General features: G+C 36.1%; 3 protein-coding genes across 6 annotated transcripts; all 3 read left to right on the forward strand.

Annotated features, from left to right (window-relative positions):
- Positions 1–157: 157 nt before the first annotated feature.
- Positions 158–6,685, forward strand: LOC127659770 (vesicular integral-membrane protein VIP36-like). 2 transcript variants are annotated; one of them, XM_052149722.1, is made up of 8 exons: positions 158–358; positions 882–1,000; positions 1,100–1,217; positions 3,018–3,100; positions 4,500–4,661; positions 4,757–4,871; positions 4,957–5,076; positions 5,214–6,685. In XM_052149722.1, the coding sequence occupies exons 1-8, from the start codon at positions 175–177 to the stop codon at positions 5,372–5,374; spliced, it is 1,062 nt and encodes a 353-aa protein (XP_052005682.1). In that variant the 5' UTR covers positions 158–174; the 3' UTR covers positions 5,375–6,685. The 2 variants fall into 2 exon arrangements, with proteins under 2 accessions (XP_052005682.1, XP_052005683.1); XM_052149723.1 differs by lacking the exon at positions 3,018–3,100 and adding an exon at positions 3,140–3,219.
- A 2,022-nt stretch (positions 6,686–8,707) lies between these two features.
- Positions 8,708–12,373, forward strand: LOC127659950 (transmembrane emp24 domain-containing protein 9-like). Its single transcript, XM_052149958.1, has 5 exons — positions 8,708–8,863; positions 9,365–9,465; positions 9,555–9,680; positions 9,829–9,975; positions 10,465–12,373. The coding sequence occupies exons 1-5, from the start codon at positions 8,716–8,718 to the stop codon at positions 10,612–10,614; spliced, it is 672 nt and encodes a 223-aa protein (XP_052005918.1). The 5' UTR covers positions 8,708–8,715; the 3' UTR covers positions 10,615–12,373.
- Positions 12,374–17,265: 4,892 nt separating this feature from the next.
- On the forward strand, positions 17,266–24,795 carry LOC127659895 (beta-1,4-galactosyltransferase 7-like). 3 transcript variants are annotated; one of them, XM_052149870.1, is made up of 7 exons: positions 17,266–17,821; positions 18,132–18,508; positions 19,117–19,449; positions 20,083–20,308; positions 20,536–20,619; positions 20,744–20,848; positions 22,446–24,795. In XM_052149870.1, the coding sequence occupies exons 2-7, from the start codon at positions 18,465–18,467 to the stop codon at positions 22,599–22,601; spliced, it is 948 nt and encodes a 315-aa protein (XP_052005830.1). In that variant the 5' UTR covers positions 17,266–17,821; positions 18,132–18,464; the 3' UTR covers positions 22,602–24,795. The 3 variants fall into 3 exon arrangements, with proteins under 3 accessions (XP_052005830.1, XP_052005833.1, XP_052005832.1); XM_052149873.1 differs by lacking the exon at positions 18,132–18,508; XM_052149872.1 differs by lacking the exon at positions 17,266–17,821 and having other exon boundaries at positions 17,832–18,508.
- Positions 24,796–25,440: the final 645 nt, after the last annotated feature.

Raw genomic sequence — 25,440 nt, forward strand, 5'->3', positions numbered from 1 at the left:
ACGCGGCGTCCGAAGAAAGTAGTAAGAAATACAATAGAAAAAGAGCACAAATGGGCAGAAAAACGAGTTCGGTGTCAAAGGCCCCTAGAAAGGCACCTCACTAGGTTTTGAGCCACAGCCGGCGTCTTCTTCACACAGGAAGTGGGGGCGTGGAGAAAGGAAGACGTTGAAAAAATGGCACGGGAAAGAAGCCCGTCAGCATTATGGCTTGTCTCTCAACCAAGTGTTACTCGAAAAATGTGTCACAGAATATTCTTACTTTTATGGTTACTTCATTTTTCTTCGGTATATTCAGACATAACCGACGGCAATGCGGAGCACTTAAAGCGCGAGCACTCGCTCATTAAACCATATCAGGGTGAGTAAGCTGCCTGCTAGTGTTGCAATGTATGTTAATTCAACTAATGTGTGTTATTGTCGTAATTTAGCCGCACAATCACTGATGTATTTGAAGTTCTAACTCCACTATCTAGAGTACAATGTCAACTATGTTAATCTTTTTGGTCATTATGGATTTTAATGGGGAAATGTAGTCAGGGATAGAAGAAGTACGCCACTGCAGAGAGTTGCTGAGTTTACATGATCATTCAGTGAGTCAGTGCAAATAAAACTATGCAGGAAGCTCCTTTATTTGAACAGGTGAAGGCAGTTTAAAATTGATCAAGCTTGTAGGCTGTAAAGGAATCTACTTTTCCCCTCTGGAACATGCAAATTATAAAGATACTATCTAATTGAAGGAAAAGATCTTGCATGGCTTGGAAAGTTTGACTATTTTTATTGTATGCTGCATTGCACATGTGTATGCTTGTGGCTAACATTAAATACATTGTGAATAAATCATGCCTAAATCATTTGACCTTGCATACTTATTTGATGTTTAGGTGTTGGAACAAGTCCCTCAAGTCAGTGGGACTTCTGGGGTAATACTTTAGTAACCAGCCAGTATGTGCGCCTAACTTCTGATGAGCGGAGCAAACAAGGGTCAATCTGGAATACAGTGGTGAGTAATATGACCATACAGTATTATAAAGCTTCATAAAGTAACGAAAAACTGTAAGGCAAATTTTGTGATTTAAATGTTAATGTTCTCCTTGTGCAGCCATGCTATTTGAAGGATTGGGAGATGCATGTGCAATTTAAAGTGCATGGTTCGGGAAAGAAGAATCTCCATGGAGATGGCTTTGCTGTTTGGTATACAAAAGAGAGACTACATTCTGGTAAGTTAAACACACCTGTTTAGCCTTACTTTTCCATTATAAATAGTAAATTAAAAGAAATGCATGTTTCCTTCCTGTTTCTCAATCAAGGGTGTATTGCTTAAGAGTTTTTAATTAGCACCTTACTGAAACTTGTTTTATTCTTTACCAAATCTTTTTTTCCTTTTTGTTGTTATTATTATTTTCCAGAACTCCATGTTTTAGTTTAAGTTAAGTAATTTTAGTCTGAAGTAATTCTTAAATCTTTTCACAAGTGAAAATATAACTTTTCAACATGTCGTCATTGCATTTTTTTTTTTTTTTGCCAAACCTTTATTCAACAGCAGTCTTGCTTGTGATATATTGCTTTATTATTATCATCATCATTACAGTGAATATTACATTTTACTATATATTTCTGTCACAATTTCTTCAATTTCAGGGCTGAAATCTCATCTTTTTACACTGGCCTTTGAGTCTGACAAATGAAATGTAGGATGCAGTTTTTGAGTTTTTGTATTTTACTGGTGTTTAAATTGTATTGCTGTGAAGCAGTTTGGTTGGTCAACTCTGTTGTTTTAAATGCAATATAAATGAAGCTGAGCTGAGATTAAAGCGCAAATGCTGTTATTTAATTATATAAATATGTGGTTAATGTGCTGCATGGTTCACAGTAGATAAGTGCTCTGTTTGTCATCTGATACCACATGTGAATGATTCTCAATATCTTTGAGTGGTCGGATTTATACATCAATTCAAAGTACGCAGCTCTTCCACACTAAGATTGCAGCATTTAGCAGTTTAATAAATCACACTAGGACATGTCACAATTTTAATTTGTTTGTGCATTTTAGTGTATGGAGTAACCGAGCAGGCGTTAAAATTAAGCATTTTAAAGCAGTTGTGTGTCAGTCATATTGCGCGGTGGATTGAGTCAGTGCTCGGTAATGCAGAAACACTGATATCGTAAAATATTTTTTAGTTTTGTATCTGCTTAGTACCGGTACTTTTGACAACACTACTGTGAAGACATTGCAGGTTTAGATACCGTTCCAAGGACTTTCAATGGCCACTGCCATTGTGCACAACTTTCATATAAAAGATACATGCAGTGCATACATAATGTGCCATGCTCTGAATTGCAATGTGGAAGAGTTAAAGGAATATTCTTGGTGTAACAAAAGGTAAGCATCATTTGTGGCATAATGCGGATTAAAACTAAAACAAACCACAGCTCATCTCTATTTTTTTTTAAATGTTTTTTTTTTTTTTTAAAGTTCAAAAGTCACAGTGTTACAGTTACAGTGAAACATTTGCAATGAAACTTAATGGGGCCAATGTTCTGAAGGGTTTGAAGGCAAAAACAAAGTTTATAATTTTATAAAAGCCCTTACATTAATTCTTCTGTTTAAAAAGTTGTAAAATTGGATATAACTTTACACAGAAATTGTTAGAAAGTGCTTTTATCACACTAAAATCATAACAAATATTGTTTATGTCTTGTTGCTATACATTTGAAATGGTCATTATTTTAATGTTTACAGATTGGCCCCATTCAGGTTCATTGTATGTGCTTCACTGGAACCAGGATTTGTGCTTTTTTTTAAAGAAAATGTGGGGGAAGTCGAAAGTAATCTTTGTGGTAAACAAGATTATGCCACAAATGCTGTAGATTGAGCTTAACTTGTATTGAACCCGGAATATTTCTTTAAAATGCAGTCTATTAATGTGTGTACACAATTTACAGGTCTGTGCTTCATCTGCAAGTAGCATGGTTTGCACTTCCTTCCCAATAGTTGATTGTTTCATACTTTCATTTAGGGCCAGTCTTTGGAAACCAAGACCATTTTGTAGGCCTGGCTATTTTTGTGGATACCTTCCGTAATGACCTCCAAGGAATGGATGTAAGTGCACCTTACTCACGGGTCCTTCTTTCTCTGCAGGCCCCGTGTTTGGCAGTAGTGCTAATTTCCATGGGTTGGCCATTTTTATTGACACATTCGCTAACGATGAGGCTCCAGATGTGAGTTGAGAGATGTAAAATATATGTGTTTTTGTACCTTCATTTGAATGAAAGCTTTGTTTTTGTTTTTTTTATTATCTCCAATCTAGCAAATAGGTTTTGGGCTTTTAGAATAGTGGAATTCCATTCCTTCAACATGTCCGGTTTGTCTCTGGCCTGTCCAAGCTTTGTTCTCACTAGGAAACAGAGGACATATTAAAGGGATATTTTTCATATTTGAACTATTATTTGCCAGCTGTTTTCTGTCAGATGCTGAAGAAACTTTCATTCTTTTAACTATCCCTTTACTATCCTGTTTCACTATATATTCTGGGATGATCTTTCAGCTATTTTTTAAGACCATACAAATAAGCAATGCTTTCTCTCATGTTTTGCCTGCATCATGTGGTGTCTCTTTTTTCCCCATTCATTATTTGTTGCTATACATGCAATGAAGCATTTTCTAAAAAAACATTATAATAAAATAAAATCATAATACATCATTGACCTACAAGTCTTTATATTTACAGTATGTTAGTGAACTTTTTGATATATGAATACAGAGTAAGCAGTTCATTCTGGGTCCAATACAAGTTATTCTCAATTTATATAATTTGTGGCATAATGTTGATTTACCACAAAAAAATTTATGTTGACATCCCTCCTATTCTTTAAAAAAAAAAGTTAGTGAGGCACTTACAATGGAAGTGAATCGGGCCAATTTTTAGAGGGTTTAAAGGCAGAAATGTGAAGCTTATAATTTTATAAAAGCCCTTACATTAATTCCTCTGTTAAAACTCATGTGTTATTTGAGCTTTAAAGTTTTTTAAATCCTCAATTTTACAGCCACTTTAGGGTTTTAGTGTTTATTGACATTATATTGTCGTGGCAACAAAGTTGTAAAATTGTTTATATCTTTACACTGAAAAGGTTAGAAAGTGATTTTATCTCACTAAAATCATGTTAACACATTGTTTACATCTTGTGGCTATACTTCTGAAACCGTGATTATATTAACGTTTACAGATTAGCCCCATTCACTTCCATTGTTTCTCACTGGAACCAAGATTTTTTTTTTTATAATTTTAAGAAAGAGGGGCAAGTCAAAATACATTGTGGCATTCAACATTGTCACAAATGCTGTCGATTGGCCTTGAATTGAATTGCTTGTTCAAAATAATGCACCATAATTGAGTAATTTATATTACATTTTAGATTAAATCATCAACTTCATAAATGAAAAATTATTTAATACATTTGATTGAATTAAATTTGTTTTATTTGATTTGTTTGTCTTTTAGCGCTCTTTTCCCTATATTTCTGCTATGGTGAATAATGGCTCCCTTCCATATGACCATGGGAAAGATGGCCGGTCCACTGAATTAGGAGGTTGCTCTGCAGAAATTAGAAACAAAGACCATGACACCTACCTGGCTATTCGATACTCCAAAGGTAGACTCACGGTAAGAAGCTCAGTAAATGTATTTGCCATTATGCTGATGTAATTGATGGTATAATATCTTGAAAAATATCTCACTGCAGTGTTCTGTTTTCACAGATTATGGTGGATGTAGACGACAGGAATGATTGGAAAGAATGTATTGATATTGGGGGCGTCCGTCTCCCTACAGGCTACTATTTTGGGGCTTCTGCAGCTACAGGAGATCTCTCTGGTAAGCTTTTCTTAGATATGTCTCTTAAATTTCCATGATAATCCCAATGCCTGAAGATCATCTTTACTGTGTTTCTTCTCTGCAGACAACCATGACATCATCTCTATGAAGATGTACCAGCTGATGGTAGAGCATACTCCTGATGAGGACAACCAGGATTGGACTAAGATTGAGCCCAGTGTCAGTCTCCTCAAGTCCCCTAAAGGTAACACAGCTGACCAATCATACACGTTCAAAATGCTCACAGCATAAGGGATTTTTCATTTAATTATTTTTAATCTTTATTTAAATAAATAGTACCACTTTTTATCTTCTCCTCTGTTATCTTCTCCCATGGAACAGACAATATTGATGATCCAACTGGAAATTTCCGAAGCACACCCCTCACTGGCTGGAAGGTCTTTCTACTTCTACTATGTGCCCTGCTTGGAATTGTAGTTTGTGCAGTTGTAGGTGCAGTGGTCTTTCAGAAACGTCAGGAAAGAAACAAGAGGTTCTACTAAAACGCTCCTACATGATTTCAAAGAACTTTGGAGATCATAGGTGGAAAACATAAATGTGATTTTTTTTTTTTTTTTATTTTTATTTTATTAAAACAACTGTAAAAATGTTTATATTGAAGTGCTTGATTGGAAGGAAAGCTGGTTGGCATCTAAAGAGTAGGATGCGTGTCTTCAAAGTGTTTCTTCTTTTATGTTGGCCTGTCTGATTGTGGGTCTTGCGAGATTGATGCTTGTGAGCTGAAGTATAGTAAATTACACATTTTGGTTACTCTTTACAATAAGGTTCTATTCATTAAAACTAGATAATTCATTAGGTATCATGAACTAACAATACACAATATATTTTTTTAACAGCGTTTATTAATTGTTGTTAATGTTCGTTAATAAAAATGCAATTGTTCAGTGTTAATGTTAGTTCATAGTACATTAACTAATGTTTACATATACAAATTTTGATTTAAAAAATGTGTTACTTTGTTTAAATCAACATAAACCAAGATTAGTAAATGCTGTAAAAGTTTTGTTCATTGTCAGTGTTCATCAATTGGAACCTTATTGTTAAGCGTTACCCACATTTTCAATGCAGTTTTGCATAGAACATCTTTATATTGTGTATGACCTGTATACAATTTGATTTAGTTCTGTTTATACTTTAATATGTTTCCGGCGATTTTATTTTTATTGCATTGTTTTGAAAACTTTATCTGCTTTGCCATTTATGCATTATGGTTTTGTTCTGCTTGGGAGTACAATTTTATAAACTGTATAATTTACTTTAAAAGAGGATTTTAATGGGCTGTACAAAAAAATCAAACTGATGAAAATGTGTTCTTAAATCGATCAAATCAATTTCAATGCTATTTCTTATTTTCAATAAGGTAATGTCCCATTTTTTTCCAAGGTCTCCACAGCGTATTGTATTTGAATTTTATTCCCAGTGTTATACATTTTTTTACCAAACATACACCAAAATGTGGTGGTTTTTCACTTATGCAAGTTCAAGAATTCACTTGATGACCTTTAAAAGAGTTTACCAAAAAAATGTTTTATCACTGCAGGATATCAATAATTCTTCCTTATGGGAGTTTTCACCTACTTCTCTGTTAAATACAATTTTCAAATTTTATATAATTTTTATCTTTTTATCTCTGCATGGAGTAATTGCAATGCACTGATTTAAAATAGCTTCCAAGTTTCCATAAGAAGTAAATTTTCTGTTAAAGAGCAAGAAGGCAATGACTTTAAAGTGATGCTTTTGGTGAGAAAATAAAGCAGTTCTAACTGTGGACTTGGTTAATGTTGGTTGATGTCACTTTCCTGTTTCTTGGCCCTATAGTAATTAAAAATAAATATAATAATTCATTGATTTAAAATACATTCTAATTTAAAGCGTAAGCCATTACACCAAACGAAATTGCGGAAATAAACATGTAAACAAATAAAAAGCTTTCTTCTGAATATGGCCCCCATCTGCTATTGGTCAAACAAAAAGATAGCCCCGCCTCCAAACCACGCTATTGGTTAGGTCAAAGGGGTCGCTCAAAACAAACCAACGGTGTCTCACAGAAAGTGGGTCAGAGATCAAGCTTCCGTGTTCCACAGGGAAGAGTAGAGGGTCTCGGAAAAGTCGAACAGAGCATTTTGGCCAATTACATGTCGAGGTGCAATAATTCTCTGGCGCGATTGAGATTCAAAAGATCCATTCTGACCATGTGGTTTAAACTTTTATGATTTATATTTTTATGGTTAGCACATTCTCAGCACATGATACATTTGTCTAAGCGGTCTCTGGTATTTGTTTTAGTATAAAGTATATTTAGTATGAAAGTATGCGTAAGTGTAAGCATCACATATAACTCAATAATGAATTCTGCTTCATTCTGTGATCGGAAGCCACATCAGATCCAAGTCGGATGTTATTTCAAACACTTGGTGTTTGTAAGTGAGTTTTGAGCTCAAGACATGAACATCACGAATGATCATTCAGATCAGATGTGTGTGATTTAGCAGGCGTGAGTACGTTATACGATTAATTTCATGCCAATTGTGCTTATTGTAAGGCATTTAATGGCTAATTTACACACCGAACTCCAACAAACGTTACAAACACAGTATGACTGTCATTCTCACACGTGCACATCCCTATAGATGTTTAGTAATGTAAACATTAATATTTGGCTAAATGTTTTACACATAAATAAAGTAATTGCATTTTTTGAAAAACATGTTGACATGATGAAAAGGGCCTTTCTACAATAGCGTTGCATCGTTAATCAGGAATTTTTACTTTTGCGTGTTACATCACACACACTGCCACTAGGTGTCAGAATGACAACCAGATCAACATAAACAATAAAACCTGTCCAACAGGTCATCAAGAGTGCACCTTAAAGGAATATTCCATGTTCAATAAAAGTTAGGCTCGACAGCATTTGAGGTATAATGTTGATTACCACAAAAATAATTTCCAATTGTTGGAGGGTTTAAAGGCGGAAATGTGAATCTTATAATTTTATAAAAGCACATAATTCTTCTGTCAAAATGTGTGTATTAATGAGCTGTAAAGTTGTTAAAATAATCGTTTTTGATACATCGTTTTCATAAGTTAACAAATTGGCTATAACTTTACATAAAAAAAGGTTAGAAAGTGATTTTATCACACTAAAATCATGTTAACACACATGTTATGTATTGAGGATATACTTCTGCAAGTATTTTAAAATACTCACTATACTTAGTATTTTAATGTTTATGGATTGGACCCATTCACTTCTAGTAGGTGCCTCACTGGAACCCAGATTTTTGCTGCTGCTTTTTTTTCTCCCATTTTTCCCCAGTTTGGAATGCCCAATGCCTTCTAAGCCCTCGTGGTGGCATGTTACATTTTTGGTAACCCATCTTCCCACACAGTTTATTCTATTAATATTATATTAACAAACACAGAGTACGATAGCCTGTGTTCACTCTTTTGTTTTCCAAATCTCCCGCCTAATGAAGGAAGAACGCTAAATTAAACTTTACTGACAGTTTCAAGGGTCATTTTAAGTTTCTAAGCATAATTAAACTGTCATTTTCGGTTGTTTCTCAAATCTATTACAAATATAATTTATAGACGTCTTACTTTTCTCTAATAAAGTCGACAATCTATGAACTTGGCAAGAACTGATGAACGAGTGCAGATATCCAGATTTGACAATACCGTCAGTGTTAAAAACTACAATGACCATGAGCAATCACGCGATTGCTGGAAAGCGCTTGTGATTGGACGACGGCAGACGATGGGTTACGTGGCATTGGAGCTTCTGCGCAGGCGCAGTGCACTTTTCACCGGCAGTGTCAAGATGGTGGCAATCAGAAAGCAGTTCACACTTTACTTGGTGCTGTTATTAAACGTTTACACCAGTTTTGTGTCTTCGTTGTACTTTCATATCGGCGAGACTGAAAAGAAATGCTTCATAGAAGAAATACCGGACGAAACCATGATAATAGGTGTGTAGAAGAAACAGGAAATGTCAGCCAAGTTTGCAGTGCACGCTAGTACTTATCTCAATGCTAACACGCAGGCTTGTCAAGTTAAGTTGATTCGTTGACAACCAGCTGTGAAAATATAATGTGTCATGTGAAAAAAATAACGTGTAGAATAAAATCTGTCCGATATTACATGATGACCAAAATGAATGAAAACAAAAAGAAAACTAAGCTTATGTGGTGGTATTTCAACATTAGATTTTAAGGTTGGGTAACATTGTATAAAGTTGTTAAGTCAGTGCCATACTTATCTGTTATATTGTTACTTCGCTAAGTTAGACGAGGGTTTGATATTGTGAAAAATACTGAATACGTAAGTGACACATTGAGTGACACTCTAAGAACATGCATTTGGCCTAAATTTTTGCTGTATTTTGGTCCATGGGTCTTCGTGAACTTCTGGTGTTTTCTGCTATAATGGAACACTTCCCTCTTTTACAACTGTCATTCTGTATTAACCAGGTAACTACCGGACACAGCTGTATGACAAGCAGAAAGAAGAGTATTTGCCTGCTACTCAAGGACTTGGCATGTTCGTGGAAGTGAAAGATCCTGATGAGAAGGTCAGCTTGTTTGGAGGAGATAAGAAATATCTAAATTCCTGTTCTGTAATTCATCATGTTCTTATTTGCTTATCTTTTCTGGGTTTCAGGTAATCCTGTCTCGTCAGTATGGATCAGAGGGCAGGTTCACCTTCACTTCCCACACACCAGGAGAGCATCAAATCTGCCTGCACTCCAATTCTTCCAAATTTGCTCTGTTTGCTGGCGGAATGCTTGTGAGTTTTATTTATACACCTTACACTTGCATCATACGTTCACCTTATACTGTATTCATAGATGGGATGTCTTTTGTTTCCATGATAGAATGACATAAAACATTTTAGTAGACGCTTATTTGTTGCCATTTTTGTATTGCTAATTCAGCGTGTTCACCTGGATATCCAAGTTGGTGAGCATACAAACAACTATGCAGAAATTGCTGCAAAAGACAAGCTTAGTGAGCTGCAACTGAGGGTGCGACAGCTGATGGAGCAGGTGGATCAGGTCCAAAAAGAACAGAACTATCAGAGGGTAAGAGTCCTGGACTGCTTGGAATCGAAAAATCCATTAAAAATAAAATAATGTTCTGGAATGTCCATGCTCTTTCACCAATGTGAAGAGAACACCATATTAAAATATGCAGTATATTCTAGTGGCTGTCCAGTAGAATCAACAAAAAACTCTCAAGCTCCCCTAATTCATTGTTTCTCACTATTAAAACATTTGTATAAATGCACCATTTATTTATATGCATTCCACTTCTGTGGTGTCTTTGCTGTGGAAAGATTCCCTTACACTATTTTTTTCACTTTCAAACATCTGTTTACTGAAATCTTAAATTATCTGGTCATTTGAAAACAGGTTGCAGAGGGTAGTAAATGCAATTATTGTGCATTCTCTTTTTTTTTTTTTAATTAATATTATTATAAAAATATATTATTTGTTGCATAAAATGCTAAACTCCTTTTCCTGTACCTTATCTGAATGTTATTGATGTGATTCATATTTTCTTAATTGCAGTATCGTGAGGAACGCTTCAGACAGACGAGTGAGAGCACCAATCAGAGGGTTCTGTGGTGGTCTATCGTCCAAACACTGATTCTGGTGGCCATTGGTTTTTGGCAAATGAGACATCTCAAGAGCTTCTTTGAGGCCAAGAAATTAGTATAGAACTAGTTGGATTTTTTTCTTTTTTATTGTGATGTCAGTTGATACAGTACACACAGAAATTTGAAGATTAACTGTTTCGTGTGTGGTCAAGACTGCTGAAAACTCAAAATGCGCTCTGTTCAGTTCCCACCCTAAATCTTTTTTGTTGAATACTGCTTTGAGATTTGTTTTACACTGTTTGTTCCAGTGCCACACCCTAGTGTAATGTGAATCTAGTTTCTGTTCAGATATACATTACAGTTTGTTCTAGGCTGTTTTAAGTAAAAAACACTCTTTTAAATGATTCAGCAAAGTAATTTACTGCAGTTAGTTGTTGACTTTTTCTTTTCTTTTATTGCTCCCCAACTTGTTACAATAAAATTTTGATTTTTTTTTTGGGAAAAACTGATGAAGAAAATAACTATTAACTGTATCAAGGGCTGTTAGTGTAATGTTTTTCTACATGGATTATTTGCTTAAACATTTACAAGACAAAAATAACTGAGTTTATCCTGGTGGCAGGTGCATATGTCTTCTGTTGTTTTGTTATGCAGTAATTAGTACAATATTTAAAGTATATTTTCTCAAAGTGAATGTTTGTTGTTTTCTTTTATACATTTGGTCAAAGTTTTCTGTACCCCTGCCTCCCAGATTAGATTAGAATTATGCTGCTTTACCTTTTGATAGATACAGTTTGCTGAACTGTTTGAACATGCATGTGTTAAATGCATGTATCCAAATAAATGGCAAATTGTAGTTATCAAAAGTTAAAAGGTTAAAGTATGTGTACATAAGCAGAGTGAATACCTGGAACATCAAAATAAATACTCCTGGGATATATTTTTTCTTCATATTTTCTTAAATTTGCCATTAACTATTAATTGTCTAACAAAATGTAGACATAATTTAATAAGTTTTTCTCAACAGTGCTCTGTGAGAACTGTATAACATCTTGCACATATACTGGCAGCAAAAAGTTTGGAATAATGTACAGACTTATGGAAAGTACTTGGTGCTTTAATTCAGCAAAGTGACAGTCAACTGATCACAATGTATAGTCGGGACATTAATATTGTGAAAAATATTGAAATAATGTTTTTTCCAATTTGAAAAAAAAACTTCTACTTCAAAGAGTTCTCATCAAAAAATCCTCCATGTGCAGCAATGACAGTTTTGCAGATCCTTGGCATTCTAGCTGTCAGTTTTTCCAGATACTCAAGTGACATTTCACCCCCCGCTTCCTGTAGCACTTGTCATAGATCTTGCCATAGTCTTGTCGGGCACTTACCACGCACCTTACAGTCCAGCTGATCCCACATAAGCTCAATGGAGTTAAGATCCATAACACATTGTGTCTGTGTTTCTTTGCCCAGTCTAACCTTTTCTTTTTGGTTTCCTGTTTCTTCCCATAAGGGCTGCACCCCTGAGTCTTCTCTTTAATGTTGTACATGAAACTGGTGTTGAGCGGGTAGAATTCAATGAAGCTGTCAGTTGATGATATGTGAGGCAACTATTTTTCAAACTAGAGACTCTGATGTACTTATCCTCTTGATTAGTTGTACATCTGGCCTTCCACATCTCTTTCCGTCCTTGTTAGAGCCAGTTGTCCTTTCTCTTTGAAGACTAGTGTACACCTTTGTATGAAATCTTCAGTATTTTGGTAATTTCAAGCATCATTGGTGGTGGTGGATGAAACACACTTTCAACCTGTCCCTCTCCTTGTCTGTAGTACCCACATGCTTCAAAACATCCTCCATTGTGCCTGTACAAAAGCAATAAAAAATCACTTGTTCAAATGACTGGTGTCCTGTTGCTCTGACCCCCATCACCAGCAAATGCTTTGAGGGGCATATTAGAGAATACATGTGCTCTGTGCTGCCCACTTCACTGGACCCATTGCAGTTTGCCTACCGCAACAACCGCTCCACTGATGATGCCTTTCCATCTACAATACGAACTGCTCTCGCCCACCTGGAAAAAAGGAACCTGTGTGAGTATGCTGTTTGTAGAGTGTTTGTACAGCTCAGCTTTCAACACCATAGGTCCCTCCAAGCCTGATGTGAAACTCCGGGCTCTGGGCTTAAACAGCTCACTGTGCAGCTGGATCCTGGACTTCCTGTCAGGCAGACGGTAGGTGGTTAGAATGGGCAACAACATCTCATCACTGACCCTCAACAATGGAGCCCCGCAGGGCTGTGTTCTAAGCCCACTCAAGTATTCCTTGTACACACATGACTGTGTGGCAATACAAAGCTCCAAGACGCTGGTGTCAGGAGCACAACCTCTCCCTCAATGTTAGTAAGACCAAGGAGCTTGTAGTGCACTTCTGGAGGAAAGACAGTGAACACAGCCCCATCACCATTAATAGAGCACCGGTGGAGAGAGTCAGCAGCTTCAAGTTCCTCGTGTCCACATCACTATGGAACTCACATGGTCCGTTCACACTGAGGCCGTTGTCAAGAAGGCTCACCAGCTCCTCTTCTTCCTGAGATGGCTGAGGAAGTTTGGAATGAACCACCACATCCTCATACAGTTCTACACTAGCACTATAGAGAGCAGCCTGACTGGCTGCATCACCGCCTGGTACGGCAATAGCACCACCCACAACCGCAAATCCCTGCAAAGGGTGGTGCGAACTGCCAGACACATGTGAGATTCCCTCCCTCCAGGACATATATAGAGGTGTATGAAAAAAGCTCGGAGGATCATCAGAGACTCCAGCCACCCGAGTCATGGGCTGCTCTCACTGCTACCATCAGGCAGGTGGTATCGCAGCATAAGGACCCGCACCAGCCAACTACATGACAGCTTCTTCCCCCAAGCAATCAGACTTTTGAACACCTGATCTCTCATGATCAATATACATCAGCAATGCACTTTATTAATCTTATTATCTCACACTGGATTGTCATAAATTATATTCTCTGTACAATACCACTACTGTATTTTTTTTGTATACACTTTATATACTTTTTTTTATTGTTTGTGTATTCTATATCATGTGTATTGTTTACTGTACGTTGTATATTGTTATTGTGTTGTGTAATTATTTGTACATTTGATATGTAAATTGTGTTGTGTAAATATGTTGTTTATTGTAATTAGTATATGTCTTGTCACTGTCATGACTGCTATGTTGCTTGGAACTGCACACAAGACTTTCACCTACTGTTGCACTTGTGTACATGGTCGTGTGACAATAAAGTGATTTGATTGATTTGATTTGAAACAGAATACAATTCTAAGTGTTTTGCTCACTGAAATCTGAAAACACTGAAAAATGTTTTGCTCTCATATTTGTACATAATACATTTTTAACAACATTTTTCTTCTTCTTTTTTCATCATTTAAGTTAAGCAGAAGCCACAGGAAAATGTGTTTATCTTTCCAAGTAGAGACAGGGGATGGAAAATTTTAGTTGGTGAGAAATGTACCCCATATTGCACATAGAAATAAAGTTTCCCCACTCCCCCCTTAATTGACTTGACTTTAAAAGTCCTCTTTATATTCACTTGGGTTAAATGGCCTTTGTAAGTTATTGGTACTTTGATTAATTAATATATTAGAGAAGTGTTATACTATTATCAGTTTGGCCACTGGACATATTGACTTATTGAATATTCATTACAATACACGTGGCCAATATATATATATATATATATATATATATATATATATATATATATATATATATATATATATATATATATACCAGCCGAATACTACCAACGTTTCTTTTTAAGTCAAGTCATTTCACTCGGCAGGTATATATATATATATATATATATATATATATATATATATATATATATATATATATATATTAGAACTTTCTGAAACAAATACAAGGTTTTAAGGATTTACTCACTACTCTTTGAGATTTCTTGTTAGCTGTTTATGCAGTCTTGAACTTACACTGACACCTAGGGGCATGGATGCAGCATCATTCAAATGCAAATGTTTTCAGTTACTGATGTCATTGTAGAAATTCACTACCGCAGTCATCCATGATTAATTTAATCCATGAGTGGAAGTGTCCAAAAAAAAAAAAAAAAAAAAACATAGTAGTTACTAAGGCATCCCTCTTCACTTTAAAAATATACTCACTAACTTCCCTAAACTCTTCCCTCAGGGGAATCCCTGCTGCCAGTTTGGAAGTAGTCTTGCCAGAGTCTCATTTGATGTTACCAAGGTTAGGTTTAGGGTTAGATTCAGTGGTAGGGTTAAGTTTAGGTTTAGGGGTAGGTGTAGGGTTTCTGTAGGACTCCAAATAAAAACAGTGTGGGAACTTTCCATGCAGCTCTTGCAAGACGTTCGGTTACCTTCTCGACACAAGCCTTGTTTCTAGAAAAGGAAGTCCTGCTTTACAGGAAAAGGAGCCAATCACCTTTAGTTACAAATATTGCTTGCCAGTCAACTCAAGAATGCATATGTGCATTAGCTAGACCAGAAATTTTTTGTTTTTTTAAGCATTATATGAGTTAAAGAAGCACAATTTATGGTGACATTGTTGTCAGATTTGACTGCTTATGTGAAATATGTTCTTTGATTGTAATCTTAACCAACCATTTCAATTTCAAACTTTCCCCATTTAAGTGGATAGGAGCTGCACTTGTATGCCACTTGTAGACTATCCATTGAAAATAGCTGCCTGTGAGGGTTCCAAATATGGCTGCCGAGTGAAATGACTTGACTTAAAGGGGTCATGACATGAGAAACCAAATTTGCCTTGATCTTTTGGTATATAAGAGGTCTTTGTATCATTAAAACGTCGTGCAAGTTTAATATTTTAAGACGTCCTCCCCATTCTAAACGAATCATTTATTTAATCAAGCTCAAAATACAGCTCGTTCTGGATTCATGGTTAGAAGTGACGTGACGGTTAGAAGTGACGTACCAGCGTTTGCATATGACCGCCTCCAGCACAAGATAACTACGCTTTAAGCGCCAAGACAACTACGCTCATTTCAGTATCGCCGTCGCCTCACAAGTGTTCAGTCGATGGACAGCGAGCTCTGACAGAGACTACTTGTGCACAGGAAAATTACGATGCCACACAGATGTGCTGTTCCTGGCTGTGGTCAAACAAAACCTCTGAATAAGCTGCCGAAAGATCCAGGCGTCAGGGAAAAATGGATGCAGTTTATTTTTTGCGGACGTTCCAGTCACGGCAGTGTTAACTTAAGCGTTTGTTCTGTACAATTTAAGGATGACTGTTTTGAGAACAAATCTCAATATGATGCTGGCTTTGCCAGAAAACTGTTGCTCAAAGATAAGTCTGTGCCGACTATTCTGGGAACAACGACGACGCAAACTGTAAGTAATCTATTTTAAACTTTAAACTACTTTTTAAAGCGCAATTTCATTCATTATGAATAATCACAGTGTTTTTACTTAGTTTACTTGCATATTGTTCTGGCTGGGTGCGTCAATAATTGATACATAGGCACTGACGTTAGCCAATCATAACAGTGGGCGTTAACACTGAAGTCTTAAATGGAAAACGCCCCCAAAACAGACTGTTTGAATCAGAGGATGAGAAACAGGGTGGGAAAAGGTCATAAATCACTAGATTTTAAAAGTTTTTCTTAAAAAAAAATATATTAATACTATAATTGCACCTAAGGGAACATAATAATACAATAAAAAAACCCATGTCATGACCCCTTTAAAAGAAACGTTGGTAGTATTCAGCTGGTCATTAACAATATTCTGAGTTCAATTCAAGTTAAGCTTAAAAATTAGGCATAATAATGATTACCACAAAATTAATTTAAACTTGTCTGACTTTTCTTTAAAAAAAAGCACACATCTGGGATCCAGTTAGCACTTACAATGTAAGTGAATGGGGGCAATCCATAAAGCTAAAATACCCACCATTTCAAAAGTATAGCTTCAAGACAAACAATTAGCATGTTAACATGATTTTAGTGTGATACAATCACTTTCTAACCATTTCTGTGTTAAGATATTTACAATTTTACAACTTTGTTGCATGACGTTGTAATGTTAACAAGCACAAAAACGAATGTAAAAATGGTGATTTTAAATAAATTTACAGCTTAAAAATTAAAAAACATTTAACAGAAGAATTAATTAAGTGCTTTTATAAAATGACAAGCTTCCTATTTCTGCCTTTGAACCCTCCAAAATTGGCCACATTTACTTGCATTGTAAATGCCTCAATTTAACCTTGATATTTTGTTTTATATTTTTAAGAAAAGTAATTTCTTGTGATAATTAACATTATCCCACAAATGCTGTCTATTGAGCAACTTGTATTGAATTTTTCATTGATTTTTTTGAATAAAAAATAGAAAACAGCCTTTATAAAGTTACGCACATGAGTCTTCATCTCATGTGAGTGGTCATGATTTTATAACTATGTTTTAAACTTACAATTCATTTCTTTAAGAGTAAACCTTTTTAATGAGGAAGACATTTTGTTATAATATTTATTGGGCAACGCTTTACCTGTTAGTCATGAGTATATATGATATGCAATTGCTATTTGTTGTTTATGCTTTAAATATCTAAAAAGTGTTGTTGTTTTTTAGCTATATGTGTTAGTGTTTGATGTTGCTATCTATCCTGGCTCAAAATGCTCAGAAAAGCTTAGGAACTCAATGTCGTTCACTGTTTCAAGAGAAATGCTTTTCGGACGGACTAAGTGAAACCAGCCAGTGTGTATTTTTTTTTTCTTTTGTCACCGTGCTACATTAAGTTTTCAAACGTTTATCGACAATGACAGCACGTATAAAATATTCGGAAAGAAGATATATGTTTGCGTATTGTAACACACGTGAAAGTAATACAGATAGTTGTTTTGCCTTAAAGTAGCAACACGAATGCGACCTCGAGCCGTGCGCTTGTTATTCATCGCACCGTTATGAGTGACGTGTAACCGAACTTGGGAGACTACAAGCAAACCTCAAAATACATAAACAAGCATGAATTAGGTTTAGGGCTCACGTTAGGGATTAAAGACTGTTTGTGTGTTGTAACGACTATGAAAGACGGCAACTTGAAGAATGTGATTTCGTTTATGATGGAGAGAAACAAAGATAATATGAGATTTTAACATGTAGATGAAATCATCCTAAAACAAAGCCCGTATCGGTGAATTATACCTACACAGATCAGCGTGGTACATTGTTTCACTGAAAGGCACAAAGATGATGTACTCTTCACGCAGAAAACCAGTGCTGTATTTTAAAGATGACAGAAGGTATGCACATTTAAACATGCAAATACTCTAATGGACTCCTATTTCAATGCAATGTTAACATGTATTCTATTTAAAGGGATAGTTAACCCAAAAAAGAAAATTCTCTCATCATTTACGCTAGTCTTCTGCAGGAGACATTTTTTCTTCTGTAGAACACAAACAAAGTTTCTGTTGGTCCATACAATGCAAGTGAATGGTACGTAGCGTTAGATGGTGCTAGGAAGTGTAATCAAGCTTCAAATCATGATCGCCAAGGATACTGCTGATGATTTATATTGACTATTTTGTTCCATTTTGGTATGTTCTTTAGAAGTTTCAACTATTGTGCCAAATGAGGGCATGCTCAGGGCCATTTGACTTCCCACTGTCTCTTCCGGGGCTTCATTGTGCCTCCTCTGGGCCTTCTCTGGGCCATTGGCTTTTGGCCCGCCGATTACCCTTGGGTCAAACATGGCCAACCAGAGATTTAGGCAGGTTCAATGTCAGAGGCGAAGTTTCGCAGAACTTCCCAGCTTGTGTATCCAGCACACAGTGGTACAGGTTCCAGGGAAAAAATGCGGGTAAGGTACAAATCCTTTAAAAAGCCCAATGGACAAACGGTGCACGAAGAAATGACTTTCCATGGTTCGACGAACTTTCATAGATGGCGTGCTGGGACCACTCAGGACACCATAGCAGTTACATTAGGTGAGTTGTCAACGCTAACTTATCTTGCTGTTTACATTTGATATATACTTGATATTCTAGATTGCTAGACAATGTGGTACCTCAGCTTGAGCTTCTGTCTTGCTTGCAAAATGGGTGGTGTCTGAAGTTTGCAACGCAGCGGTGTATTAAGGGTTGGATTTTGGGCAACGCTGTGGCCCGATGTTGGGAACGCAGATCGAGTTTGATCTTGCTGCTCAAGGTCCAAGGCTATTGGTTCCGGCTGGCCAGTCCGTAGCCCTGGCTCGCAATGGCCCGATAGTGGAAAAGCGGCTATTGATTAAACCACTGGAGTCATATTGATTACTTTTATGCTGTCTTTATATATGCTTTTTGGAGTTTGAAATTGTTTGACCCTATTAATTTGCATCGTATGGACCAAAAGAGCGAAGAGATTCTTATACAAATTTTAGTTTTTGATCTGCAGAAGAAAGACAGACACATCTAGGATGGCATGAGGGGGAGTAAATGATGCGATCATTTTTTGTTTAACTATCCCTGTAATGATGCTTGAAAAGCAATTTTGTATGTCAGATTTCATGTTGATCTTTGTTATTATTATAGTTAACACTTTGCATTTATGTTTTCAGTTTTCTTTCCAGGAAATGCACTGTCTGGAAGCTTTTCGGACTCTGCATGGTGTTTGTTCTGGGGTCCCTTCTTTGGGTGCAGCTGACTTGTTCAGGAGACATGAGCCAGACTGCTGTTGGGTACAGCCACCTGCATCACCATCCTTGTCCTATAGAGAAACAAGATTCTTCTGTTGATGACCCATCCTGGGGCCCTCACAAAATGGCCCTCATCATTCCATTCAGAGAGCGCTTTGAAGAGCTTCTTGTGTTTGTCCCATATATGCACGCTTTTCTCAACAAAAAGAAAATACGGCATAAAATATTTATTATTAACCAAGTGGATCGCTTTCGGTGAGTATTATTTGTTGATTGACCAAATGTGGCTTTTAATGTGATCTTTGTTGATTTATATTCTTGGCTCAACAAGACAATTTTTGCTAGTCCATTCAGGCCAGTAGTTCAGATTTTATTTTAGTAGTAGTTCAGTTTTACAACTTGCTTTGCTAAAATTTTCACTGGCCCCACCACAAAAATGATACATTTTAGAAATGTGCCAGGAAAAAAATATTTACTTTAAAACACTACTCTTCTTTAAAACACTACACTTTTTTATTTGCAGTAATAGCTGACAATTATAAAGCAACTCCATGACAACTATACATTTATAAACACAATTTTGCTGGAATATTGTAGCATACAACACAAAACATTACCAATTAGTTTGTAATGTTCAACTCATGCTCACTTTCACAAGTCATTTTTCCTATTTTGAAAAGTCATAATCGTTACATGTTTAAGTTGGCTATTCATAAAAACACACAGATGTTAGATTTAGTGACAACGCAGCACTGGCCAACTAGCCAAAACACTCTCACACTGGCCCTTGGCCATCTTTACTGTTGAGCAGTGATATTGAATGTGTTATCTCTTAGGATCACAAGTGTAATTTTGGATTTTTATTTGAATGCACTTAATGTTTTTCAGATTTAATGGAGCCTCACTTATTAATGTTGGCTATTTGGAGAGTGGTAATGACACAGACTACATTGCGATGCATGATGTAGACTTGTTGCCTCAAAATGAGGATCTAGACTATGGATTCCCAGAGGAGGGACCCTTTCATGTGGCTTCACCAGAGCTTCATCCCTTATATCATTATAAAACTTATGTGGGTGGGATCCTGTTGCTTGCCAAGAAACATTATCATATGGTGAGATCAATAAAGAAATATCGGTAACACTTTACAGTAAGGTTCCATTTGTTAATGCATTGGGTATCATGAACTAACAATGAACAATATCATATCAATATCAATGAACCGCAATATCAAAGAATATTAATCTTTGCAAATGTTAGTTAATACAAATACAATTGTTCATTGTTAGTTTATAGTGCACTAATGTTTACTAAACAGTGATTTTTAATTTCTACCTAAAGTGCAATGGAATGTCAAATCGATTTTGGGGATGGGGAAGAGAAGATGATGAATTCTTCAGAAGACTGCGAACTGCTAAACTTCAGGTACAAAAGAACGGAAAGATAAACACCTTTGCTTTATAATTAAAGCAGGTTTTACCTGTAAAGTTTGTTTAAAATGTGATATATTTCTGATTTGGTATGATTCTAATAATTAACATCTCTGCAGCTTTTTAGGCCAAAAGGTATTACTACAGGAACTAAAACATTCAGACACATCCATGATCCAGCTTGGAGGAAGAGAGATCAGAAGCGGATCGCTGCACAAAAGCAGGTAGAAAGAATAAAAAACCCAATATGGGTTCATAAATATGAAACAAGTTAGATATAGAAAGTAAAGTCTTGTTAAAGGTGCATTCAGTAATTTTATCCTCCATTTAAAAAAAAGTTTTGCTACTAAAGAAATTAAGGATATTTTTGAAACGTGTATAAAACAATGACCACTCATATGAGATTCGGACTGCAATCATATCAGTAACCAAATAAAAGCTATTTTATTCAATATGTAGAATCACATGACCAGTCAAAAACTACTTGTATTGGAAACTTTCCCTTTTTGATTAAATCATTCATGGCTGACTAAATAGTGCATTTATACAATGGCATCTGTAACTGTAAACTATTTTGAATGATGCTGCATCCACACCACTAGGTGTCAGTGTAAGTCTGAAAGTTTAAAAAAAAAAAAACATTTTCCACTCTCAATAGATCAATTTTTTAACTAGTGTTCAACAGTTTACATGCACCACTGGAGATTTGTATAAACAATTTTGAAAGTCATAACAATAATTCCCAACACAGTGTCATTTTCACCACCATTTTCTTTCTAAGACTAATTTCACTGCTAACTAACATTTTATGTACCCTAAATGCACACAGCTAAATAATATTTTTACACTTTTTGCATAATTTGGCGAAAATACAGCTTACGGTAAATCAGACTTTCACCTTCAAAATTTGAAACATGTGAAAGTTGAGATTTATAGTAAAGAAGAACTTAAATACTGATCTATTTCTCACCCATACCTGTAATATCACTTCTGAAGATATGGATTTTACAACCTGGAGTCCTATGAATTACTTTTATACTGCCTTTGTGATTTTTGGAGCTTCAGATTTCTTGTCACCATTAACTTGCATTGTATGGACCAAAAGAGTGGAGAAGTTTTTCTAAAATCTTCATGGGTGTTAAGCAGAAGAAAGTAAGTCATACACATCTGAGATGGCATGATGGTAAGAGAGTAGAATGGAAGAGAGTAAATGATGAGAGAATTTTCATTTTTGGGTGAACTATCCCTTTAAGTACACTAACTTTTGAAAAAAAAAAAAAAAAACATTATTTGTGTTAAAATTGTCTGGTGTAGTGGAAGTGACCCCACAACTGTGGGGCTGTCATATATATATATATATTTTTTATATATATAATATTTATAAATCTAATCATTTCCTATGATTACTTCACTCTTTGTTTAGGTTGTCATAGTATAAATGTTTTTGTTATGTATTTTCCAGTCTTAGTCAAATCTGTACATATGACATTGAAAAGTACCAAAAATAAATTATGAAAGCCTGGTCAGTTTTAATGAGACCTTTGTATAACCAAAAGAAAAAAAGTTTAAATGTGTTAAATTCAAAACAATCAACCCCAGGGAAATTAAAGCGCCCAAAGTTGAATAAACACCCATATATGTGTGTTTGTAAATATAACCAATAAAGCACATTTTTCAAAGCGAGGCAAGTTGTTACATTTATGTAAATGATTAAGAGTATAAGTTAGGATATATCTTTGTCATAGCAGCAATGTCATTCTGCAAGCCCCGCCTTGAAATCAGTTATAATCTTTTGGTTTTATTTTTGTGTGATTTTGCCAGGAGCAATTTAAGGTGGACCCAGAGGGTGGTCTAATTAACCTCCGCTACAAGGTGGAGTCTAGACAGGAACTGACCATCAGTGGAGCTCCATGTACTGTCATCAGCACGTCTCTGGAGTGTGACCTCAGCCAGACTCCATGGTGTCAATTCAGCTAATATGCTTCAGCAGGACCTGTAAAGCAAGAATGGTACCAATTCTCCCTCTGTGATGGCAGGAAAGCTTTCACAGATTAATAGTGTCAGTCACACATGAAAAATCACCCTGATCGTCTAACCAAAAGGACTTGAGCTGGTGATTATGTTAGGGAAAATGACACCGACTCTCTTTGAGGTAGTATTTTTCATAGGTTACTGTTATTTTCTTCGTCAATGATGAAGCACTGCCTTTAAAGCTGCCTCAACTTGACTCAACTGAACTATGGACTAATTTCAGGTACTGCGCCGAGTTTGCTTCAGCAAATTTGCCTATATGAGCATCCAAACATCAGTCTTTTAATGACGTTTTTTATATATATATTGACTTTTGCAACTACATTTGCAAAAAACCTGTAGCAAAACTCACTTGTGTACTTGTAAATACTAGTACTCAATTGTACTCTTGTGAGAGAGCAAGACCAGTGTTTGGCAGGGGGCAATGAAGTTGTTTTATTAGTTGATGCCTAGCCAATGAAATGGGACGTTTGTGTATGAGATTATGTCATGCCACATTGCCAGCCCGTGCCTGTTTGTAGTGGGAAAGTGAAGGAGTTTCTTTACTGAGTAAAACCTTTAAAAAATACATTTATTCTTCAACTACTACACTCATGATTTCCCCATGAGGAAAATTCTTCTGGAACTTTATCATTAATAACATAAATTGGAGGAAAGCATGGTTGTTACCATATAAATATTGCATGACTAATAAGATCAAAGTGCATTTTAAAATCTTGCACAAAATGTACTGTTGTAACCTACTTCTACCCAAGTATTCTGATGTAAATAACTTGTGTACCTTTTGTGGGAACAATAGTGAAATTCTTGATCCAACATTTTTATTTTGTGATCTTGTATGGCATGATCGGAGTCTCCAATGTTTTTCCAAGTTAAAGTTAAAAATGGTCATTGTGTCAAAGATATTGTTTTATATTAAAAACTAAAACAGATTTCTGGAAAACACTGTCAGTTTTTATTCTGATTGTGAAATTTTTTATACAAAACAGAAATGTCTTAAAAAAAACAACAACCTATATTTGCAGAATTCATGCGGGAAATCAATTGCTTAATAAATGTTAAAGAGATATATTAGTGATGCATTTATTTCTTTTCTTGCTTGATTTGATGAGATCTTTTCTGCCTCCAGTGATGTGAATTTTTAGTTTTTTAAGTGATGTACATTCTACAAATATGCTAGTCTTGATTGATACTCCTTTATTGCACTTTTTCATTGTAATCTTTTTTTTCTTCAATAAAAAAATAAACTGAGGTCCACACTGGCTGGAAGAGCTTATACAGCGGTGTGTCAGGATAGCTCGGTGCTCCATAGCATGCCAGTGCTTCAAGTCTTTTAGGCCAAGCTCCTCAAAGATGTAGATGAGCAAGGCCTGAATTCTGATGTGTCCATAGACCTCCGCACCACCACAGATCTGGTGCTGTGAACTACTATGTTACTGCGCAGGCCGTCGGAAAAGTGATTGGTTTTGGACCAGCATGTCTGGTTAATGCTCAAGGAGATGCATGACACCAAGAGAGCCGCACAACTGAGCCATTGGTGAGACCACGTAAACCGCGGCCCAAACGGAAGCCTTGGCCTCTTAGCGCCGAAGGAAACCCCCCCGGGCAGCAGGTGCATTCATGACTGGTGCAACGCCATGAAGAGGAATCTGGAGCCCGCCGTTTTTCTTGGCCCAGGTCCAAAGAATGCCCGGCATGACTTTTCCAGTGCCTGCCGAAGTTAACCGGGTCCAGGATGTCGTGCAAATTGTTGTTCATGTGTGTTGTTTGCCAATAAAGAAATGGGACATCCAGCCATGGAAGTGTTTATACCCCGGTGTATCTTGGAGTATTACATTATGTAGTGCGTCTTGATGGTTCCCCAAAAGTGTTTCACCGCAATGTTGAGTGAACTGAATCGATCCGGTTACACATGTAACCTTGGATCCCTGAGATGATCCCATAAGATTGCATTATGATACAAGGGCTTCAACTAGGTGGTCGGAGGAGGAATTCACCAAAAGTGTTTCACCGCAATGTCTCTTTCCCTTCATTTCAGGGATCTGAGGTTATATGTGTAACCGGAGATGTTTTGCTATAGGTTTTTTGCAAAAGAAGTTACAAAAGTCAAGGAGTGAAGTTTTAATGTTGCAGTGCCAGATTTAAGAGGTTGTAAATGCTGATTTGTTGTTGTACTGCGAAAATGAATTAAAGTACAAAGTTAATGTGCAATACAAGTTTGTGTATGTAGTTGTAGTTGTAGTTATGTGAATGTAATTTTACACATTTGTGACTATTTGTCTGCAATTGTGAATTCAGAACACAAGCTTTGAATTATTGTCTGTGAGTGCTGATTGCAACATTCAACTTCAACTTTTTATTTTACAAGTTTTCACATCGGTGCTGTGAGTGAAAATTTCAACTTACGAGTACAAATATTTATTGTACAAGTTCTCAAATCCAAATATGCAAGCTCTCGAGTTTTGCTACTGAATTACCTTCATACTTGAACCACATAATTTGAGCCTGATGAATCTTGGCATTGTCATCCTGGAATATGCCCCTCCCATCAGCAAAGAAAAAACATCCATTGATGGGATAACCTGGTCATTCAGTACATTCAGGTAGTCAGCGGTGTTCATTTTATTGCTGTATAACTTTGCTGAGTCTAGACCTAACCAGAGGGGTTACCAGGATATCATGTTTGGGGGGGCAACATAAACAATTGAAAAAATTGGCGCAAAATTAAGCTATACTACACACAATCTGTTTTAGTGCATATCTTTTTCTAAGTCAGGAACCCAGA

This window comes from Xyrauchen texanus, chromosome 19 (assembly GCF_025860055.1).
Source record: "Xyrauchen texanus isolate HMW12.3.18 chromosome 19, RBS_HiC_50CHRs, whole genome shotgun sequence".
Taxonomy (NCBI): domain Eukaryota; kingdom Metazoa; phylum Chordata; class Actinopteri; order Cypriniformes; family Catostomidae; genus Xyrauchen; species Xyrauchen texanus.